Below are 22431 nucleotides of genomic sequence, written 5' to 3' on the forward strand. Positions count from 1 at the left end.
CCATCCCAGCCTTGTGCAGGTCTACAATTTTATCCCTGATGTCCTTACACAGCTCTCTGGTCTTGGCCATTGTGGAGAGGTTGGAGTCTGTTTGATTGAGTGTGTGGACAGGTGTCTTTTATACAGGTAACGAGTTCAAACAGGTGCAGTTAATACAGGTAATGAGTGGAGAACAGGAGGGCTTCTTAAAGAAAAACTAACAGGTCTGTGAGAGCCGGAATACTTACTGGTTGGTAGGTGATCAAATACTTATGTCATGCAATAAAATGCAAATTAATTATTTAAAAATCATACAATGTGATTTTCTGGATTTTTGTTTTAGATTCCGTCTCTCACAGTTGAAGTGTACCTATGATAAAAATTACAGACCTCTACATGTTTTGTAAGTAGGAAAACCTGCAAAATTGGCAGTGTATCAAATACTTGTTATCCCCACTGTATATAATATATATATATTTATTACATACGCGCTCTACCGGTCAAAAGTTTTAGAACACCTACCGGTACTCATTCAAGGGTTTTTCTTTATTTGTACCCTTTTCTATAATAGTGAAGACAACAAAACTATGAAATAACACATGGAATCATGTAGTGACCAAAAAACTTAAACAAATCTAAATATATTTTATATTTGATATTCTTCAAATATGCTTGATGACAGCTTTGCACACTCTTGGCACTCTCTCAACCAGCTTCTCCTGGAATGCTTTTGAAGGAGTTCCTACATATGCTGTGCACTTGTTGGCTGCTTTTCCTTCACTCTGCGGACCGACTCATCCCAAACCATCTCAATTTGGTTGAGGTTGGGGGATTGTGGAGGCCAGGTCATCTGATGCGGCACTTCATCACTCTCCTTGGTCAAATAGCCCATACGCAGCCTGGAGGTGTGTTGGGTCATTGTCCTAAGCGCAAACCAGATAGGATGGCATATCACTGCAGAATTCTGTGGTAGCCATGCTGGTTAAGTGTGCCTTGAATTCTAAATACATCACTGATAGTGTCACCAGCAAAGCACCCCCACATCATCACACCACCACCTCCATGCTTCACGGTGGGAACTACACATGCGGAGACCATCCGTTCACCTACTCTGCCTCTCAAAAAGACACGGCAGTTGGAACCAAAAATTCTGACCAAAGGACAGATTTCCACCGGTCTTTTCATTGCTCATGTTTCTTGGACAAAGCACTTCTCTTCTTCTCATTGGTGTACTTTAGTAGTGGTTTCTTTGCAGCAATTCAACCATGAAGGCCTGATTCACCCAGATGTTGATGTATGTTATTTCAACTCTCCTAGGCTGGTAACTCTAATGAACTTATCCTCTGCAGCAGAGGTAACTCTGGGTCTAAGAGGGTAGCGCTTGATAGTTTTTGCGACTGCACTTGAAGAAACTTTCAAAGTTCTTGAAATGTTCTGGATTGACTGACTGATGTCTTAAAGTGATGATGGATTGTCATTTCTCTTTGCTTATTTGAGCTGCTCTTGACATAATATCGACTTGGTCTTTCACTAAATAGGGCTGTTTTCTGTATACCACCCCTGCCTTGTCACAACACAACTGATTGGCTCAAATGCATTAAGAAGGAAAGAAACTCCACAAATTAACTTTTAACAAGGCGCACCTGTTAATGGAAATGCATTCCAGGTGAAGCTGGTTGAGAGAATGCCAAGAGTGTGCAAAGCTGTTAAAGCAAAGGGTGGCTACTTGTAAGAAGATTCTCAAATATAAAGTATATTTTTATTTAACACTTTTTTTGGTTACTACATGATTCCATATGTGTTATTTCATAGTTTTGATGTCTTCTATTATTCTACAATGTAGAAAATGGTAAAATAAAGAAAAACCCTTGATTGAGTACATGTGTCCCTCAACTTGTGGCATTGTGTTGAGTGACAGAACTGCACATTTTAGTGGCCTTTTATTGTCCCCAGCAGAAGGTGCACTTGTGTAATGATCATACTGTTTAATCAGCTTATTGATATGCCACGCATGTCAGGTGGATGGATTGTCTTGGCGAAGGAGAAATGCTCACTAAAAGGGATGTAAACAAAATAGAGCAACATTTTAGAGAAATAAGCTTTTTGTGCGTATGGAGCATTTCTGGGATCATTTATTTCCGCTCATGAAACATGGGACCATGTTGCGTTTTAATGTTTTTGTTCAGCATGAATGTTCCCAACATTGTGAAGCACTGTTGCACCCATTCACACACGCACCCACACACACTCAGGCCAGCTCTCGCCGCCTCCCATACTGTAGGACCTGTCTGCAGGGGTGACGAGGCTGCAGTGCAGGAACATTTTCTCACTGTACGACGGAGACATGTTGCTGACGACGGGCCATTTTTCCTCCTGCGCCCGCCATTTGGGGGCATTGTGTCTACATCCTGTCTAGCACTTCCCTGCGAGACTGGATTGTTCCAGTAAACAATGATGCTCAGACCACCAAAAAGTAGGGCTGGGCTGTATACCGTATTTTACTATATACTGGTTTTGATGCATGGACCGGTTGGGTTTTTACTGTAGCTTCTATAGCAGTGTTTCAATGTTTGGTTTCTTAAATGTGATACGCCCCTCCGTTTTTATAGTCTACTTGAGTCGTCTCTCTCCCTCCTCACCAAACCCCGGCCCCGTCACTCAATGAGCGCAGCGCAGTTGTTATTGCTCGACCACAAGATCAATTGCAGACCGTTCACTCTTCACTCTGCATGGTCAATGCAGCAGATACAACAATATGTTAATGTCAATGATGTTGCTTTCCACCTTGCTTTTTAATATAAATCCACAAGCTATATTAACACTTAGATTTTGTATCTTACTGTCTGCAAACAGCTAGTTTCTTTTCTTATCAAGTTGTGGCTAAAATAAATTGTGTAAGCTGCTAATGTTAATCGCTAGCTAGCTAATAAATGTACTGAGTTAGCGCACCAGTGCTGGTGTAGGCTTAAATCAGCATGTTTTTAGTACAACAGTGTCTTCTAAATCAGAGATGAATAAGCATGAATATATTAGATACATGAAGTAAGAGAGAACATTTATAATGTAGCCAAAGACTATAGGGTCCCACTCCCCTGGGAAATGCTCACCAACACTTTGGTTACTACTTTGTCACAATAATGCCTCCATAGAGATCCTATTAGTGTTCTAATTCCTAATTCTATGAAAGCCTTCCTGGCCTTTTCATTAGTTGTCATGTCAAACAACACTAACTATAGAATTAGAATAATCATTCTATTTCCATGATTCCAACAGTTCACCTACGTGTTTAGATCTAAATGATAAGTAATTTGCAATATTTGGTTAAAATAAGGTCTAGATTTTTTTGTCCATATTGTCCAGCCCTATGTGACAGTGTGGAAATGATCGCAAATGAGATTAACGTTTGATTGAACAGTATAAAACAATCAGAATGGAGAAAGCCCCATTGAACATAGTTTACAGAACAATAACTAGTCACTAGTTAGATGGTTATTTGTCACATACATGACCATGGTGTAATCATAGCTAGCTAACCAGCTGCATACCGGTAAGCTCCGAGTACAGCTAGCTATCGTGAATTATTTTGCTAGTTGAGTTTTTTTTTTTTTTTTAAACGGCTGAGATCTCCAAACCTGACGCTGGCTAGCAATGCCACCTCAGCACAATGTTATTTGGGGGGGAGGAGGATGGGAACGTTAGATTAGATTTCTTTTATGATGACCTTTGTTGACGTTTGTAGTTACTACTGGTTACAGATCTGAGGCGAAAGAAATTGTCAGGTTTTTTTGGGGGTCAAGGCTTGGAGTTGGTGTATTGATATTTTGACGTAACATACTAATTCAGCGAGTCATTAGGCTACTTCAGACAGTGCAGATAACGGGGAATTGTTAAAGGCTTAGAACCCAATTCCATCCAATCAGATTGCAGATTTCTCAGAACTTGTTTTATAATGCATCACATTGTTCCAGTGGGAAAGGAGATAAGCTTTTGTTCTGACTGTCCCCATCAAGCAGCTGTGTAATTGAGGACCCTGTTGGGTGAGTAATTGAAGGTTTGAAGGTAGGCCCAGCAGTGGTGGTGTGAGGTTGAACTCTCCTGGGGTAGCCTTATCCTCAGGTCCCCTTAAGAGGCTGAAGTAGGGCATAGAGAATGACCAGGGGGGTAATTTTTGGGAGCTAGGCCTACTGTTGCAAAAGACAGCAGATGGAAGACAAAAGAGGATGGAAGGCTCCCTCTGTTTTCTTGTTTCTTTCATCCTAGCTCTGTCTTCTGGAGCGCGAAGGGGGGGGACCCCTTTCAATTGAAAGGAGCTGGCATCTCTTCCCAGGCTTCCCTCTCTCCACAGTGCATCTGCATCCTTCCCTCCATGCCTCCCCCCTGTAACATACACACACAAACACTTATTCTGTTTTACTCCCTTCCCTCTTCCCCCTCTCCCTCACAAAAAAGGAAGCTAATGACAAATCTAAGAGGCTCTCTCCTTAATTAGTGTTTATGGCTTGTTTTGTCGCCGCCTTAGTTCTTCGTCACAAAGCAGCCGATTGTCTCCGTGGACTATTTGAGAAACCCCCTCTCGTCTCTTGTCAGGTGGCACTACTGTGCTTAATTGTTCATTGTGTTCCAATTAACCATGGCAATCTGAATTCTTTAATAAAGTATTCCCTATTATATTATGCCCTGTGTGCCATCAGAACTAAAGGGACTGGCTGGATGATTTTATATTCAAGCAATAAGGCATGAGGACGTGTGGTATATGGCCAATATACCACAAACTCCAGAGGTGCCTTATTGCTATTATAAACTGGTTACCAACATAATTAGAACATTAAAAATAAATGTTTTGTCATACCCTCTGGTATACGGTCTAATATTCCACGCCCTTCAGCTAATCAACATTCAGGCCTCGACCCACCCAGTTTATAATGTGTATTATCATTATCGCAAAATTCCCAATATTGCAATGCACACCGAGAGATTTCGACAATCCACAGAGTTTATATTCTCATCAGGCCCAAAAATGCAGTGTGTAGGCTGTATTTCCAGAACCTATTAAAATGTTTTACTTGGGTAGCCTAATATTCGGTTATTTCATATAGCCTAGGCTTAAATGTACATTCCCCTATGTATTTAGTTTGACAGTAAAGCTAGAACTTTTAATTTGGCTTTGTACTACAGCATTTTGGATTTGAGTTCAAATGTTTTATGGGGCGAAAGTACAGAATGTCACCTTTTTATTTGAAAGTATTTTCATACAGATCTGTTTTACTGTTTATTAACTTTGTATCCGTATTTGAAGGTGTCAGAAGTATTTTGACAAATACATTTAGGCAAAAGTTTGGTATTTAGTCCCATGTTCATAGCATGCAATCAATGACTACATAAAGCTAGTGACTTGTTGGATGCATTTGTAGTCTATTTTGGTTGTGTTTTGGATTATATTGTGCCCAATATATACATTTATGGTAAATAATATTCTCACCTTTATCATGAATACGAGTAGAATATGTTTCTGAACACATTAATGTGGATGCTACCATGATTACAGATAATCATAAATTAATCTTGAATAATGATGAGAAAGTTACAGATGCACGAAGATCATGCTAACCTCTCACCATTACCAATAACAGGGGAGGTTAGCATTGTTGGGGGGGGTATGATATTTGTGTTTTTTTTTCTCTCATTATTATTCACGATGCATTCATGATTATCCGTAATCATGGTATCATCCACATTAATGCACAACTGTTCAGAAACATATTCTATTCGTATTTACGATAAAGGTGACAATATATTGGGGAGACCTCACCTGGCTTAACTGGTGTCTCCAGAGATGCAAGTTCTCTCATTGTCACTGAATGCCTATGTTTACCCCCACTGTACTCACATCCTACCATACCCTTGTCTGTACATTATGCCCTGAATCTATTCTACCACCCCCAGAAATCTGCTCCTTTTATTCTCAGTTCCCAACGCACTAGACGACCAGTTCTTATAGCCTTTAGCTCTACCCTTATCCTACTCCTCCTCTGTTTCTCTGGTAATGTAGAGGTTAACCCAGGCCCTGTAGCCCCCAGCATTACACCTATTCCCCAGGTGCTCTCATTTGTTGACTTCTGTAACTGTAAAAGCCTTGGTTTCATGCATGTTAACATCAGAAGCCTCCTCCCTAAATGTTTTATTCACTTCTTTGGCACACTCCGCCAACCCTGATATCCTAGCCGTGTCTGAATCCTGGCTTAGGAAGGCCACCAAACTTTCAGAAATTTCCATCCCCAAATACAACATTTTCTGTCAGGATAGAACTGCCAAAGGGGGCGGAGTTGCAATCTACTGCAGAGTTCTGTCATACTATCCAGGTCTGTGCCCAAACAGTTCGAGCTTCTACTTTTAAAAATCCACCTTTCCAGAAATAAGTCTCTCACTGTTGCCGTGTGTTATAGACCCCAGCTGTGCCCTGGACACCATATGTGAATTAATTGCCCCCCATCTAGCTTCAGAGTTCGTACTGTTAGGTGACCTAAACTGGGATATGCTTAGCACCCCGGTCATCCTACAATCTAAGCTAGATGCCCTCAATTTCACACAAATTATCAAGGAACCTACCAGGTACAACCCTAAATCCGTAAACATGGGCACCCTCTTAGATATCATCCTGACCAACTTGCCCTCTAAATACACCTCTGCTGTCTTCAACCAGGATCTCAGCGATCACTGCCTCATTGCCTGTGTCCGTAATGGGCCCGCGGTCAAACGACCTCCCCTCATCACTGTCAAATGCTCCCTAAAACACTTCAGCGAGCAGGCCTTTCTAATCGACCTGGCCCTGGTATTCTGGAAGGATATTGACCTCATCTCGTCAGTAGAGGATGCCTGGTCTGTTCTTCAACAGTGCTTTCCTCATCTTAAATAAGCATGCCCCATTAAAAAACTTTGAACTAAGAACATATCTAGCCCTTGGTTCACTCCAGATTTCACTGCCTTTGACCAGCACAAAAACATTCTGTGGCTTACTGCATTAGCATCGAAGAGCCCCCGCGATATGCAACTTTTCAGGGACATCAGGAACCAATATACACAGTCAGTTAGGAAAAGCGAAGGCTAGCTTTTTCAAAAATAAATTTGTGTCCTGTAGCACTAATTCCAAAAAGTTTTGGGACACCATAAAGTCCTTGGAGAATAAGAGCACCTCCTCCCAACTGCCCACTGCTCTGAGGCTAGGAAACACGGTCACCACCGATTAAATCTACGATAATCGCTTTCCACCTGGCTACCCCTACCCTGGCCAACGGCTCTGCATCCCCCGCAGCAACTTGCCCAGCCCCCCCTGCTTCTCCTTCACAAAAATCCAGATAGCTGATGTGCTGAAAGAGTTGCAAAATCTGGATCCCTACAAATCAGCTGTGCTAGACAATCTGGACCCTCTCTTTCTAAAATTATTGCAACCCCTATTGCTAGCCTGTTCAACCTCTGTTCGTAACCTCTGTTTCGTATCGTCTGATATCCCCAAAGATTGGAAAGCTGCTGCGGTCATCCCATCTTCAAAGGGGGAGACACTCTAGACCCAAACTGTTACAGACCTATATCCATCCTGCCCTGCCTTTCTAAAGTCTTCGAAAGCCAAGTCAACAAACAGATCACCTACCATTTCGAATCCCACCGTACCTTCTCCGCTATGCAATCTGGTTTCCGAGCTGGCCATGGGTGCACCTCAGCCGCTCAAGGTCCTAAACGATATCATAACTGCCATAGATGAAAGACAGTACTGTGCAGCCATTTTTATCGACCTGGCCAAGGCTTTCGACTCTGTCAATCACCACATTCTTATTGGCAGACTCAATAGCCTTGGTTTCTCAAGTGACTGCCTCACCTGGTTCACCACCTGGTTCACCAACTACTTCTCAGCGAGTTCAGTTTGTCAAATCGGAGGGCTTGTTATCTGGACCTCTGGCCGTCTCAATGGGGGTGCCACAGGGTTCAGTTCTCGGGCCAACTCTTTTCTCTGAATATATCAATGTCGTCGTTCTTGCTGCTGGTGATTCTCTGATCCACCTCTACGCAGATGACACCATTTTGTATACATCTGGCCCTTCCTTGGACACTGTGTTAACAAACCTCCAAACGAGCTTCAATGCTTACAACACTCTTTCCGTGGCCTCCAACTGCTCTTAAATGCTAGTAAAACTAAATGCATGCTCTTCAACCGATTGCTGCCCGCCCGCCTAGTATCACTACTCTGGACGGTTCTGACTTAGAATATGTGGACAACTGCAAATACCTAGGTGTCTGGTTAGACTGTGAACTCTCCTTCCAGACTCACATTAAGTATCTCCAATCCAAAATTAAATCTAGAATCGGCTTCCTATTTCTCAAAGCATCCTTCACTCATGCTGCCAAACATACCCTCGTAAAACTGATTATCCTACCGATCCTTGACTTCGGCGATGTAATTTACAAAATAGCCTCCAACGCTCTACTCAGCAAATTGGATGCAGTCTATCACAGTGCCATGCGTTTTGTCACCAAATCCCCATATACTATCCACAACTGCAACCTTGTATGCTCTCGTTTGCTGGCCCTTGCTACATATACGTCGCCAAACCCACTGGCTCCAGGTCATCTATAAATCTTTGCTTGGTAAAGCCCCGCCTTATCTCAGCTCACTGGTCACCATAGCAGCACCCACCCGTAGCATGCGCTCCAGCAGGTATATTTCACTGGTCATCCCCAAAGCCAACACTTCCTTTTGCTGCCTTTCCTTCCAGTTCTCTGCTGCCAATGACTGGAACGAATTGCAAAAAATCACTGAAGCCGGAGTCTTGTATCTCACGCTCTAACTTTAAGCATCAGCTGTCAGACCAGCTTACCGATCACTGTACCTGTATACAGCCATCTGTATATAGCACTACCCAACTACCTCATCCCCATATTATTATTATTTGCTCTTTTGCACCCCAGTATCTGTACACATCTATCACTCCAGTGTTAATGCTAAATTGTAATTATTTCGCCACTATGGCCTATTTTTTTGCCTTACCTCCCTAATCTTACTACATTTGCACACACTGTAACATATATTTTTCTATTGTGTTATTGACGGTACTTTTGTTTATTCCGTGTGTAACTCTGTTTTTGTCGCACTTTATCTTGGACAGGTCGCAGTTGTAAATGAGAACTTGTTCTCAACTGGCCTACCTGGTTAAATAAAGGTGAAATAAAATAAAAAAATATTATTTTCCAGAAACATTTTCTATTCTTATTTACAATAAAAGTGACAAATTATACAGTACATTATTTACCATTAAATTATATTTGGCACAATGTAATCTGTAACACAACCAAAACAAACTGTAAATGCATCCATCAAGTTTGTAGAGTCACAAGCTTGATGTAGGCATTGCGTGCTAGGAATACTAAACTTTTGACTGAATGTAATACACCAAGGGAATTTGTCCAAATACTTATGATTCCTTCAGATGGGGGGACTAGATACATAAAGTGCTTTAGTTTTTAAACATAAAACATATGTATGAAATTAAAGGTGACATTCTGTACTGTCGCCTCCATAAAACATTTGATCTCAAATCCAAAAGAGTATAGAGCTAAATTAAAAAGTTTGGGCTTCACTGTACAAATGAATACGGAGGGGAGTATGTTTTTTGTTTTTGTTTTTCAGGTAGTCACTCCACAAAGTGACAACCTCTTTCAGGTCGTCATCTCTAATTTTGCTGGACTTTATAAGAAGCAGGGAGTTTTTATGTAGATGGTTACTAAGGCTGTTGCCCATGTTAGGCTACTTGTGGTTGAGTGCCACAAGGGGCTGCGGTGTCCTCTTGCTTGAATCCCCAATTAAGTTGTGAGGAACCATGCCACTCTTTGCCAGTGTGAAACTTGATGCACACTATGAGAATACACATGAATGGTGTCAGAAGCGCTTCAAAACATGACACACCCACTGTCACTCGCAGGGAGCCCGGCAAGGAGCGGGGCCTAAATCCTGGGAAATTGAATGGCACATGGTTGGAATTAAAGACTGCCATTGTACCCGGCAGCGTGACAGCAATTGAAATTTTCGGCAGCTGCCGGGGTCGAAGCACTATAAACTAGGGGAACGATGGTAATTAGACTTTAAGCACCTAAAAGAACAAGGCTCCCCCTCCCTTTAATACCCATTCACACGAGGATCTGTCTTTATTGCGCCCTGAGTCAGGGGGACCACATTAACTTCAAGGTTCCTGCAGCTTCCCTGCGCTCCCCTCTTCCCTGTGATCTGTATTGCAATCTGTGTCACCGGTGATTCTCGGGGTCCCCAAGGGCTATTCAAGCTGCCCCAGTAAGTGGCCTCTGTTAATGAGGGACCGCCACCATCTGGGTGTAGTGACAGGGTACCAGAGGAGGGGGGTGACAGGCAGGCGGGCCCCAAACAGGTTGTCCCTCATAGGGGAACATCAGTTCCTCACCTTGAGACCAGTCATAAAAAGAGGGAACATGTGGAGTTGATGCAGGTGAAGATTGTCTGAAAACGAAGCTTGCTCTGTATTCTTTTGTTTCTGAATACAATGATAGTTTTGCTGTAGGCCAAGCTATATTTTGTTGTCCTCAATACTGCACATTTAGAATCTGTAGTAGGGTGGGTTACTCTGACTGCAGTATAGACACAGGCTCATTGCTTTTATGCTGCTTACATATTTCAAAGGTAAGCACTTTTATTAATAGACAGTCAGTATCTAATTTCTACACTGAATCGAACACATGGCTGTCGTGTGTGTGAGGCACCCAATGGACCTGGCCTATTTGTCTTGGAGCTGACACAGGTCTCGACTCTGTCGCCTTTGATCTTCCTAGAGGCCCATTGCGCCTCTCAAAAGAGCTCATTGTGTCACCATGGCTCATTCTTTGATACCCGGATACCCTCCCCCTGCCTCCCAGCACCGTGCGACTTCCACTGGTTGCCCCATGCAGTTGAGCCAAGACCCTTCCCACAGTGCCACTTTCGCACCCCTCTCAGCTTGCCAGCTGTCCCCTCATCCCCAAAGAAAACCCTCAGAGAGGCACTGAAGGAGACAAGAGGAGTTGGAACAGCACGTGGCGCACCAAACACTTGGAAGTGTGTACGGTCAGGGATGATTGCTTTGGCTGTGCCTTGATAGCTTTTGCTGAGGGTCGCTTAGAAAACCCATTTCTACAAGCTGCCTTCATCATTGCCATAAAAGGGCATTTACAGAACAAGCCTAATTCCCACATTTTACATGATTTGAACAAGCCTTTTGAAGACGCATCAGTGGGGCATTGTCATTGCAGTGTTACCCATCATCAATGGTTGATGAATTTCTAAAGCATAATGCCTTGTACTAAAATAGCTTCACCTGGTGTTTCCTACACTTTGGCAGCTCTCTATCTTTTGAGTTGACTCATTCCTTTCCTGGACTCGTGAGGCTACTAAAAGATCATAATCAAATGTATACTACAAAAATGATGCTAAAATGTTGCGTGATCACCCACCTACTATGTTTGCAAAGCCCCCAAGTGCAAAGCGTATTCAACCTTAATGGTGACAGGTGCTCTATCATTGGCTCCCTCATCAGTAGTTTGCTCTCGCCAAGGGAAAGTGAGAAGGGTGCAGTTGGCTTGGCCCCAGGGAGGAACCGCAGCAAGCGTGTCAGACACTCGCGCTGTTAGTTGACACTGCAGGATTTTGTGTCAGTAATTACATGCCTCCACTGAATCGGGAACTCGTGTCAATACCTGCGTTTCCCGTAAGCATGTCAGGGCGCATGTACAGAGGCGGTGGATTTACCCTGCTTTCACTTTCAGTGCTCGTCATCGCTTTTCATGCGTTTGGCATGTCTGTTCTGCTTGAACTTGTAGCTTCTCTGCGGGACTCTCATTTCCCCTTGAATTTGGGCTGGGGTATTTACTGTCATTTACAGTAAAAGCTAAGTCTGACATTGATGCTCCAGAAACCTGATTCTTCCCCTTCTTTGTAATTGGTTTGTACATGCGTATGCAATAATTTGCTCAGTTGTATTGGGTAGAGAAGCTGGAAAAGTGTGCTTTGATGGATCATGCTTTGTACCATGACCTCTGAGGCAGGTCATTATGTGGGGCAGTCACCATTTTAATTTCCCAGTTTCTCACTTCCAAACAGGCCCGCAGATCTAAACATGCCCACCTCCACAACTATGCACGCAAGCACGTGCTTGTAGTGAAATGGTGCCTTTTGAACCTTTCCCCCTTTCCAGTCTCATACAGGAGAAAATATATTTCCACACCTACACAAATATGTGTAGATTCCTTTGAGGTGTGCACACACCTGATAGCCTGGCTTTCTTAGGCAACTATACTGATTATTCATTTCCAAAAGACTCAACCGCTTTGCTTCAGCTTGGCTTTTGTGTTTACTTTACTTGTCCATTGTGGGGCTTCCGAGTGGCGCAGCGGTCGGTCTATGGCACTGCATCTCCGTGCAAGAGGTGTCACTGCAGTCCCTGGTTTGAATCCAGGCTGCATCACATCTGGCTGTGATTGGGAGTCCCATAGGGCGGCGCACAATTGGCCCAGCATCATCCGGGTTTGGCCGGGGTAGGCCGTCATTGTAAATAAGAATTTGTTCTTAACTGACTTGCCTAGTTAAATTTAAGTAAAAAATGCAATTGTATGATACTGAGGTGTTTATTCTCAATTAACAGGTGTGCCTTGTTGAAAGTTAATTTTGTGGAATTTTCTTTCCTTCTTAATGTGTTTGAGCCAATCAGTTGTGTTGTAACAAGGTAGGGGTAGGATACAGAAGATAGCCCTGTTTGGTAAAAGACCAAGTCCATATTATGGCAAGAACAGCTAAAATAACTGAAGAGAAACGACAGTCCATCATTATTGTGAGACAAAGGTAAGCCAGTCCGGAAAATTCCAAGAACTTAAGTTTACTTCAAGTGCAGTCGCAAAAACCCTCAAGCGCTATGATGAAACTGGCTCTCACGAGGACCACCACAGGAAAAGAAGACCCTGAGTTACCTCTGCTGTAGAGGATAAGTTCATTAGTTACCAGCCTCAGAAATTGCAGCCCAAATAAATGCTTCACAGAGTTCAAGTAACAGACACATCGCAACATCAACTGTTCAGAGGAGACTGCGTGAATCAGGCCTTCATGGTCGAATTGCTGCAAAGAAACCACTACTAAAGGACACCACGCAGAGTAGGTGAACGGATGATCTCCGCATGTGTAGTTCCCACAGTGAAGCATAGAGGAGGTGGTGTGATGTGGGGGTGCTTTGCTGGTGACACGGTCTGATTTATTTAGAATTCAAGGCACACTTAACTAGCATGGCTACCACAGCATTCTGCAGCGATACGCCATCCCATCTAGTTTGTGCTTAGTGGGACTATCATTTGTTTTTCAATGGGACAATGACTCAAAACACACCTCCAGGCTGTGTAAGAGCTATTTGACCAAGGAGAGTGATAGAGTGCATCAGATGACTGGGCCTTCACAATCACCCAACCTCAACCCAATTAAGTTGGTTTGGGATGAGTTGGATTGCAGAGTGAAGGAAAAGCAGCCAACAAGTGCTCAGCATATGTGGGAACTCCTTCCTCATGAAGCTGGTTGAGAGACTGCCAAGAGTGTGCAAAGCTGTCATCAAGGCATAAGGTGGCTACTTTAAAGAATCTCAATTGTATTTAGTTTTGTTTAACACTTTTTTTGGTTACTATATGATTCCATATGTGTTTTTTCATAGTTTTGTTGTCTTCACTATTATTCTACAAGATAGAAAATAGTCAAAATTAAGAAACCCTTGAATGAGTAGGTGTGTTCAAACTTTTGACTGGTACTGTATAATCTAAGACAGGCCTATAATGTGCTTTCTAATTTCCCTCATGAAATTGATTAGGACTTTATTTTCAGAAAGGTGAGGGCTGATGTTGAACCACTCATTGAGCGCGCCTCGCTAGGAACTAGTTCACCTTAACACGTTCTCGGTTTGTGAATGCGCCGCAAGGTTGTGATGGCCAGAAGATTTTGTTTGTTTGTCTTCAGCCATTTGTTGGCTCTCTGGGGTAATAACCCTTGGATGTGCTTCTCGCTGGCACGAACGGCAATTCCCGCCACATTTTGGAGCCAAAATACTCATTATCAGGGATGACGGAAGGGGCCCTAAAGCAAACATGACCCGGATGGCCTCTCTTGCTGCGCTTCGGTTGCTGGAGCAGTATGCAAACTCACTTTCCACACTCTCATTTTACGCTAGAGCCAGCAGTTAATGATGCACATTGGCCATTATGCAAGCTTCTTATTAACAGATCAAGCCTCTTATGTTGACGACCAAGGACTTGTTAGGTCATGCCGAAGTTGTTTAACCATAACATGGGGATAAGTTTCTGAAATTGCAAAGCTTCGTTTGGCTCAGTGAGCCGATGGCCTGTCAACTGTCTCTGTCTCGAGAAGTAACTTCTGTAATCATCACCTAATGACCAAACCAGCCTGGATCGACCATCCGTCCAACCAACCATCAGATTGCATGGTCAGTTACCCGACTTGCATTAAAGGCCCTGTCCTGTCAAAATCAAAATTGTGGATATATTTTTTTTTATAACCTGTGATGAAATGAACATCACCAGTGTTTTTACATATATTTTTTTATGTAACTTTATTTAAATAGACAAGTCAGTTAAGAACAAATTCTTATTTACATTGACGGCCTCCCAATCACAGCCAGGTGTGATACAGCCTGGACTCTAACCAGGGTCTGTAGTGACGCCTCTAGCACTGAAATGCAGCGCCTTAGACTGCTGCGCCACTCGGGAGCAGAAGAGTTGACTAGCCAGCCATAGGCTTGTTTCCTGTATAGCAGAAGAGTGTGGGTAGATGGATAATCAATAACTAACAGAATCATATAGATAAAACAACAATCTTGCGTAGGAAAAGCAGTGTGTCCAGTAGGTTGCCATAGCGCCATATAACAGCAGGACTAGTAGCATGGAGCCCTTGGATGCTGGGTAAGTCCATGATGGCCTGTCATCTGAGTCAACATAGGGAAGGAATGTGGCCTTTACTTTTGCCCTGTGCTGGCACTGCAAAGTCCTTAAAAAACCTGGGTGGTTCTGAATCCAGTGCCAGCATACACCCACATGAGGCATCTTTGGCATTTACTTCAGTTTTTCTAGTAAACTCCTGTCATCTGAGCTAACAGGGGTTTCTTCCTCCCTCCAACCCTCCTACTCTCTGTTGGGGCCTGTCCAGTCTGAGATGGGTGTGGCAGGATGGGCATCTGCTAAGCCCAAATATGGGCAAAATGCTTATCGTGCAACCCAACCCCTATTTATCCAGTCTACCATTCTTACACAGCGGAGTTTAACTAGCATCACAATATTACAATGTCTTGCTATTAGTATTTTAGATATTTGAAATTTGACATGATGCAAGCCACTGAGCCAGTATGTCATACATTTTTCTATTGAGACAAAAAATTACATACACAGACAGACATTTTGTCAGTCTGCAGGTGTGAAGGCCCACAGCCCTCCCTCCGCTGGGGTTTTAATTTCCCTACTCACCCACTAGTAAGCCCCTTTTGTTGGCCGGCTCACATAGTAGGCTACAGTTCATTGTGAGCCGGTGCTAGGTGACAATGTTTTGCAGTATGTTTTTAGGTGTGTGTTGCTATACAATAGCATTTATGTACATACAAGACTCATGCCTTCCGCCTAGTATTATAGTAGTGTTCTCCTACATGCCCCATCTTGTGCTGCTCTGCTCTGCTTAATTCCTATCCCTAGGCGTCAAAGTAATCAAACATGCCAGAGATTTACCTAAGAAGGGACTGTGTGTATGTGTGTCGTAGAGGTTTACATAACTGTAGCGGAGAGAGGCAGGGATTGAAATCCTTAGGCGAGCCACCTAAGAGTTTTTTCAGGCTTCATAAGTCCAAGCAGTGTAAAAAAATATATACATTTTCGGGATGAAAAACAAACACTTTCAGTGTAAACTTAAAAGGACTAAAACCAGATATAAAGTATGTAGAATAGATAATGGACCTATTTTGTTTTATAATATCATCTTTGCCAACTATCAATCAACAAAATAAAAGCTAGACGGGGAGAATTTAAAATTCCCAAAACTATTTAATTTAGCAGTATTTATTATGATTGAGCAAAATAACAGAGCATTAGCCATGGCAAAATGCATAGAATTGCAAGAAATTTGCTTTAAAACATTTTCTCTCAGCTCAATGGCAGAATATGCACACTGAACAAAAATATAGATGCAACACGTAAAGTGCTGGTCCCATGTTTCATGAGCTGAAATACAATATCCCAGAAATGTTCCATACGCACAAAACGTGTTTCTCTCAAATTTTGTGCCATCCCTGTTAGTGAGCATTTTATCCTTTGTCAAGATAATCCATCCACCTAAAAGGTGTGGCTTATCAAGAAGCTGATTGAACATGATCATTACACGGGTGCACCTTCTACTAGGGACTGTAAAAGGCCACTCTAAAATGTGCCATTTTGTCAGGCAACACAATGCCACTAATGACTCAAGTCTTGAGGGAGTGTGCAATTGGCATGCTTACTGCAAGAATGTCCAACAGAAGGGTGTCCAGAGAATTGAATGTTAATTTCTCTACCATAAGCCGCCTGCAATGTTGTTTTAGAGAATTTGGCAGTATGTCCAAACGGCTTCACAACTGCAGACTGCGTGCACCCGACTGCGTGCACGCCAGCCCAGGACCTCCACATCCTGCTTCTTCACCTGCGGAGGTGCTTTTTGTGGGGAAAGACTCATTCTGATTGGCTGGGCCTGGCTCTACAGTTGGTGGACCTGGCTCCCAAGTGCCAAGCTTTAACACTGTCCAAGCCAGAAACTGATAGCAAAAGAGGAAATTAATTCTGATTAGTCTTGGCATAGCCAATCGCCAAAGTCGACTCATCAATAGCCCAAAGGACTTTGTAAATAGGCACTTTTTTGGTGCAGGTGCTATGCTGGTTTCTGTTTGTCCGTCAAGATGTTTTCTGTGGGAGTAGGCTAGTGTGTTTATTGATGTGGTAGCTATGTTTGACGCACTGAAGAGGAGGCCGATGTCTTGTGTGAAGCCATTGTTTTTATTTGTTTAGTTCCTTTCCCCAGTCTACACCTGGATTTACAAAAGAGCCTTTTATATGCGTTCACGGATGATTTGATATCCATCCGAGCCCACCGACGTGTAGGACAGCTAGTCCTAGCACAATGGTTTCAGAATGTGAATGTCATTTGTTGTTTTCTGTTTTTGTTTCATTCACAGAATGGGACAAAGAAATCGTGGGACTTCATGCGAACTCATGACAGGTGAGCTTCTATCTGCCATTGACCTGTTTCATTGTTGGTAAGAGAAAATTCTGTGCCAGAGCTTGACACACACACACACTCTTCAATTGTTTCATCGCCCTCGCTGTCAGCTGAGAGGAGGAGTCCCTAATGGTCAGTGGTCAAGAAGTGAAGACTTTTAAATTCCCACATGGCTCCCCTCTGTCGCTTTTCCCAATGCCTTCCCATACCGTTCACTTTGACATGTTACCTAGTAACCTCAAAAATATCATATTAATGCCATTTCAATGAGCTTGGGAAAGAGGCAACATCCTGACAATTTCTCCCTTCAGTCGATATAAGCTCTGGGTATTTATCGTGGAGATTTAAAAACTGAGGTGTGTTGACACTATTGTAACCACTTTTTCTATATCAGAGTAAAGTCACTCCAGTCCCATCACCACAGCTTTGGTCGCATGCTGTCAGTCTCTTATGCATATCTGAAAGGGGCTCTTTGCTTCGTTTAAGTCTTATCAGTCTGAATGTGGATGATGGTAAGGATGATGGTAAGCACATGGTAATACCGCCCACTGCAGGGTAAAAAGTCTGTGTGATCCACATTACCAGTACAGAGGAAGGTAGAAACTACTCTCCCACCGAAGAAGCTTTAATTCACCAAATAAGTATCACCTTTGAGGGTCCCGGTGTCAGACAAATCATGACTCCCTTGTCTGTCGTTGACCTTTCAGGAAGCAATCACTTCTCATAGAATGGCCACCCTATAAATTGCCAAAATACAGTAACATTCTGGGTGAAACAAGGTGGTCTTAATTGTGGACTTATTACACTGTTGAACAATGACTATAAAATCCTGACGAACGACAAGGCCAGTGGAAGGGTAATATCGCACCTTAGTGTCAAAGCACATCGCCAGGCTCCCACCTGCTATTCAGAGAGCAGTAGTGTTGTGCCCTTGGGGTACTTCATGGGCCGTTTAAGCCCTCATTCCTGCATCTCCCCCCACCAACCCCTGAGAGATCATTTTACTGGGAAAGAATGGCGATCTGGAGAAAAGAGCAGTAAACTGAAAAATGCAGGTCTACTTCCCAGTGAAAAGCCCCCCTGGCACATCCGAATCTGGCCTTCAGTCGAAGTGCCTCTGCAGACATTTCCAGAGTGGACGATGACAGGACCATGGGGTTAACCTCTAGGAGTTGGTTTGTATAATGGTCCTTTTTGTAAACGGTAAACGGATGTTTATAATTAGAGAAATATTGGCCTGCACCTTTAATCAGTGTTCAAAAAACGGTATGGAAATTCTTGTTGAAAGTGGAGGCAAGACATGGGTGGGTTCCAATGGAGATGTGAAGGTAAAAGTGGAGGTTGTTTCAGGTTTCCTCTCTGAAAAAAGGTCAGGGAAAGGGACCAAATTTATGAGGAGAGGGGATGGAATAGAAAGAAAGGGAGTAAAGGGAGCGGAAAATGGTAGCATCTTAAAATAGGAGGCTGATGGTGGTGGGTCTCATACTTTCATAAACCCCAAATAGCCTACACTGGATAGATATGTTTAGATTTGGAACATCTATCTGCATGGGATAATCTATATGGGTGGGCTTTGTATTGAGCAATCAGTATCTTTAACTATTTTCACACTGAGCTGAGCCAAGCTGAATTGTACTGCTGTGCTGGCCTGGTTAGGCCTACTTATCCACCATAGTTGCTGGAACCATGCTAGAAAGGACAATGTAAAAATAAAAAAGCTGAGCCAATGCATTTTGGGTCGGCATAATAATGTGAAAAGGGTATTTGATAGTTCATTAGGGCTGGGAATTGCCAGGGATATCAGGATATGATATCACAGTACTTACAGTTGAAGTCGGAAGTTTACATTTCACATAGACCTTAGCCAAATACATTTAAACTCAGTTTTTCACAATTCCTGACATTTAGTCCTAGTGAAAATTCCCTGTCTTAGGTCAGTTAGGATCACCACTTTATTTTAAGAATGTGAAATAGTAGATTTTTCTGGTTTTATTTCTTTCATCACATTCCCAGTTGGTCAGACGTTTACATACTAATTGAGTGAATTTGGTAGCATTGCCTTTAAATTGCTTAACTTGGGCCAAATGTTTCGGGTAGACTTCCACAAGCTTCCCACAATAAGTTGGGTGAGTTTTGGCCCATTCCTCCTGACAGAGCTGGTGTAACTGAGTTAGGTTTGTAGGCCTCCTTGCTCGCACACGCTTTTTCAGTTTTGCCCACAAATTTTCTATAGGATTGAGGTCAGGGCTTTGTGATGGCCACTCCAATACCTTGACCTTGTTGTCCTTAAGCCATTCTACCACAACTTTGGAAGTATGCTTGGTGTCATTGTTCATTTGGAAGACTCATTTGCGACCAAGCTTTAACTTCCTGACTGATGTTGCTTCAATATAGCCACATCATTTTCTTACCTCATGATGCCATCTATTTGTGAAGTGCACCAGTCCCTCCTGCAGCAAAGCACCCCCACAACATGATGCTGCCAGCCCTGTGCTTCACAGTTGGAATGGTGTTCTTAGGCTTGCAAGCCTCCCTCTTTTTCCTCCAAACATAACAATGGTCATTATGGTAAAACAGTTCTATTTTTGTTTCATCAGACCAGAGGACATTTCTCCAAAACATGCGATCTTTGTCCCCATGTGCAGTTGTAAACCGTAGTCTGGCTTTTTTATGACGGTTTTGGAGCAGTGACTTCTTTCTTGCTGAGCGGCCTTTCAGGTTATGTCGATATAGGACTCATTTTACTGTGGATATAGATACTTTTGTACCTGTTTCCTCCAGCATCTTCACAAGGTCCTTTGCTGTTGTTCCGGGATTGATTTTCACTTTTCGCACCAAAGTACGTTCATCCCTCCTGAGCGGTATGACGGCTGCCTGGTTCTATGGTGTTTATGCTTGTGTACTATTGTTTGTACAGATGAACATGGTACCTTCAGGCGTTTGGAAATTGCTCCCAAGGATGAACCAGGCTTGTGGAGGTCTACAATTATTTGTTTGAGGTCTTGGCTGATTTCTTTTGATTTTCCCATGATGTCAAGTAGAGAGGCACTGAGTTTGAAGGTAGGCCTTGAAAGACATCCACAGGTACACCTCCAATTCACTCAAATGATGTCAATTAGCCTATCGGAAGCTTCTAAAGCCATGACATAATTTTCTGGAATTTCCCAAGCTGTTTAAAGGCACAGTCAACTTGGTGTATGTAAACTTCTGACCCACTGGAATTGTGATACAGTGAAATAATCTGTCTGTAAACAATTGTTGGAAAAATTACTGGTGTCCATGCACAAAGTAGATGTCCTTACAGACTTGCCAAAACTATAGTTTTGTTAACTAGAAATTTGTGGAGTGGTTGAAAAACGAGTCTTAATGACTCCAACCTAAGTGTATGTAAGCTTCCGACTTCAACTGTAGGTGCGGATACGATATATATTGCGATTCTCACGAATCTCCCCATTTTTATTTTTTATTAAATCGCGATTTGATAGTGGTTTTGATGTTCCAAACATATTTTTCACTATATGTCGAGATGAGAGAGAATTTGTTTTGATCAGTCATGAAAATAAAAGTGCTGAAAACGTGTTGGCTCACTATTTAAAAAGAAGATGGAGAACAAGCTATAGGATGAAAATTACGTGAGTTTTGGCGTAGGTACAGCCGACTAGCGCTAGCTGAAAGACAATTTATGCTTGATCTAACAATGCTGTCCGGAGGCTCTGTACAGAGGGTGTGACGCAATTGCGGAACCTCCGGAGGCTTGCAGAAGCTAAATCACGCTCTGTACTGACGTGTGCTTTCCAAATTTTGCAACAATGCGGAGGGCACTGTATTTCTCCGTATAGGTCCACATTGACATAATTGGTTGACAGACGGTGGGGGCGGTACGTCCTGTATAAACACTATAAACTTCCTTGATATTTCAGTTTTATTTTATTTTATCAACAATATTTTTTTCTAAAAAACAGTTGTTGCTTTGTCATTGAGGGGGGGAAAAAAATCAATACATTTTTGATTTAGGCTCTAACATAACAAAATGTGGTAAAAGTCAAGGTCTGAATACTTTCCGAATGCACTGCATTTACCTACATAACTCAGTGTTATGTTAGCACATTTGTTTATTGGAGTATTTGTGTAACAGCACGTGTTTATTGTGCTGAGTTTTTTTTAAAGTGTATTTGTGGGGGCTTTTGCATGCGTGTTTGGGTGTTTTTTAATGGGGGAGCGGTGAAGGGTATAGCCATTAGAAGTAGCATCTGTTCATGTCATTACTACCACTACAGCAGGCCCCACTGCAGTCCTTTGTGCTGCACTAGTCCTCACCACGGGCCCTGGGAAGGCAAGGGGAGATTGACACCAACTCTGGGCTATCTGAAGGGTGAAGGAATGGGTGGAATAGTTGTAATGGTGTGACTTGGAAAGGGAGAGAACACTCTTAAATTTTAGTTTGGAGTGGGCATCCATTCCCATCTCATTAATTGAAAGAGATTTTCTTGGAGTCTTAATTATTTTTGTTCTTTTGGTAGTTTAGGAGAGGATTTTGCATTTTATCTGAAGGGACATCCAATTAACACATATACAGTAGGATATGTGGGTCATGTGGGATTCAAACCCACAACTACTGTTATAAGCAACCATGCACCTTCCAACTGAGCCAGTTGAAGCATCTCTTCATAGAGGATTGTCCTCAACACCCTATACTATTCCCTACTGGCTAGCCAGAAGCCCCACGGAGAAGGCCACAAGCCTAACTGTGCGTGAAATGTTCAGAGAGCCCATTTAGCTGTCCCACGGTTTAACCATTAGCACAGGTTTTGGGGGGAAGCGGCGTTGAACAGTCGACAAGCCCGGGCCTGCCGTGAGGTAAAAGCAGCAGGCTGGTTTGTCCCGCTTCAGCCCAGATCTGGCCTAGCCATACCGTACACTGCCCCTATGTCCCTTCCTCCTTTTGCTATCACTGGACTGAGAGCCTGGGGTAACTTTGATCTAATGTTTGTAAAAAATCAACAAAAATCTGAAATCCACATTGGAAATAAAAAACATGCAGCTTTTGAGTTTACTTTCTAAATTCACTGAATTGAAATGGAATTGATTTCCTCAGTCTCCCGTCCTCCTACTGGAGAGGGCGAGGGGCT

General features: G+C 42.8%; 1 protein-coding gene across 1 annotated transcript in view; it reads left to right on the forward strand.

Moving 5' to 3' along the window:
* nudt14 (nudix (nucleoside diphosphate linked moiety X)-type motif 14) overlaps positions 1–22431 on the forward strand; it is a 69074-nt gene that overhangs the window by 25553 nt on the left and 21090 nt on the right. Inside the window, exon 2 of the mRNA XM_071370398.1 lies at positions 17259–17302. Coding sequence (XP_071226499.1) covers positions 17259–17302 — 44 coding nt within the window. The remainder of the gene's footprint in view (positions 1–17258; positions 17303–22431) is intronic.

Source organism: Salvelinus alpinus, chromosome 27 (assembly GCF_045679555.1).
Source record: "Salvelinus alpinus chromosome 27, SLU_Salpinus.1, whole genome shotgun sequence".
In the NCBI taxonomy this organism is placed as follows: domain Eukaryota; kingdom Metazoa; phylum Chordata; class Actinopteri; order Salmoniformes; family Salmonidae; genus Salvelinus; species Salvelinus alpinus.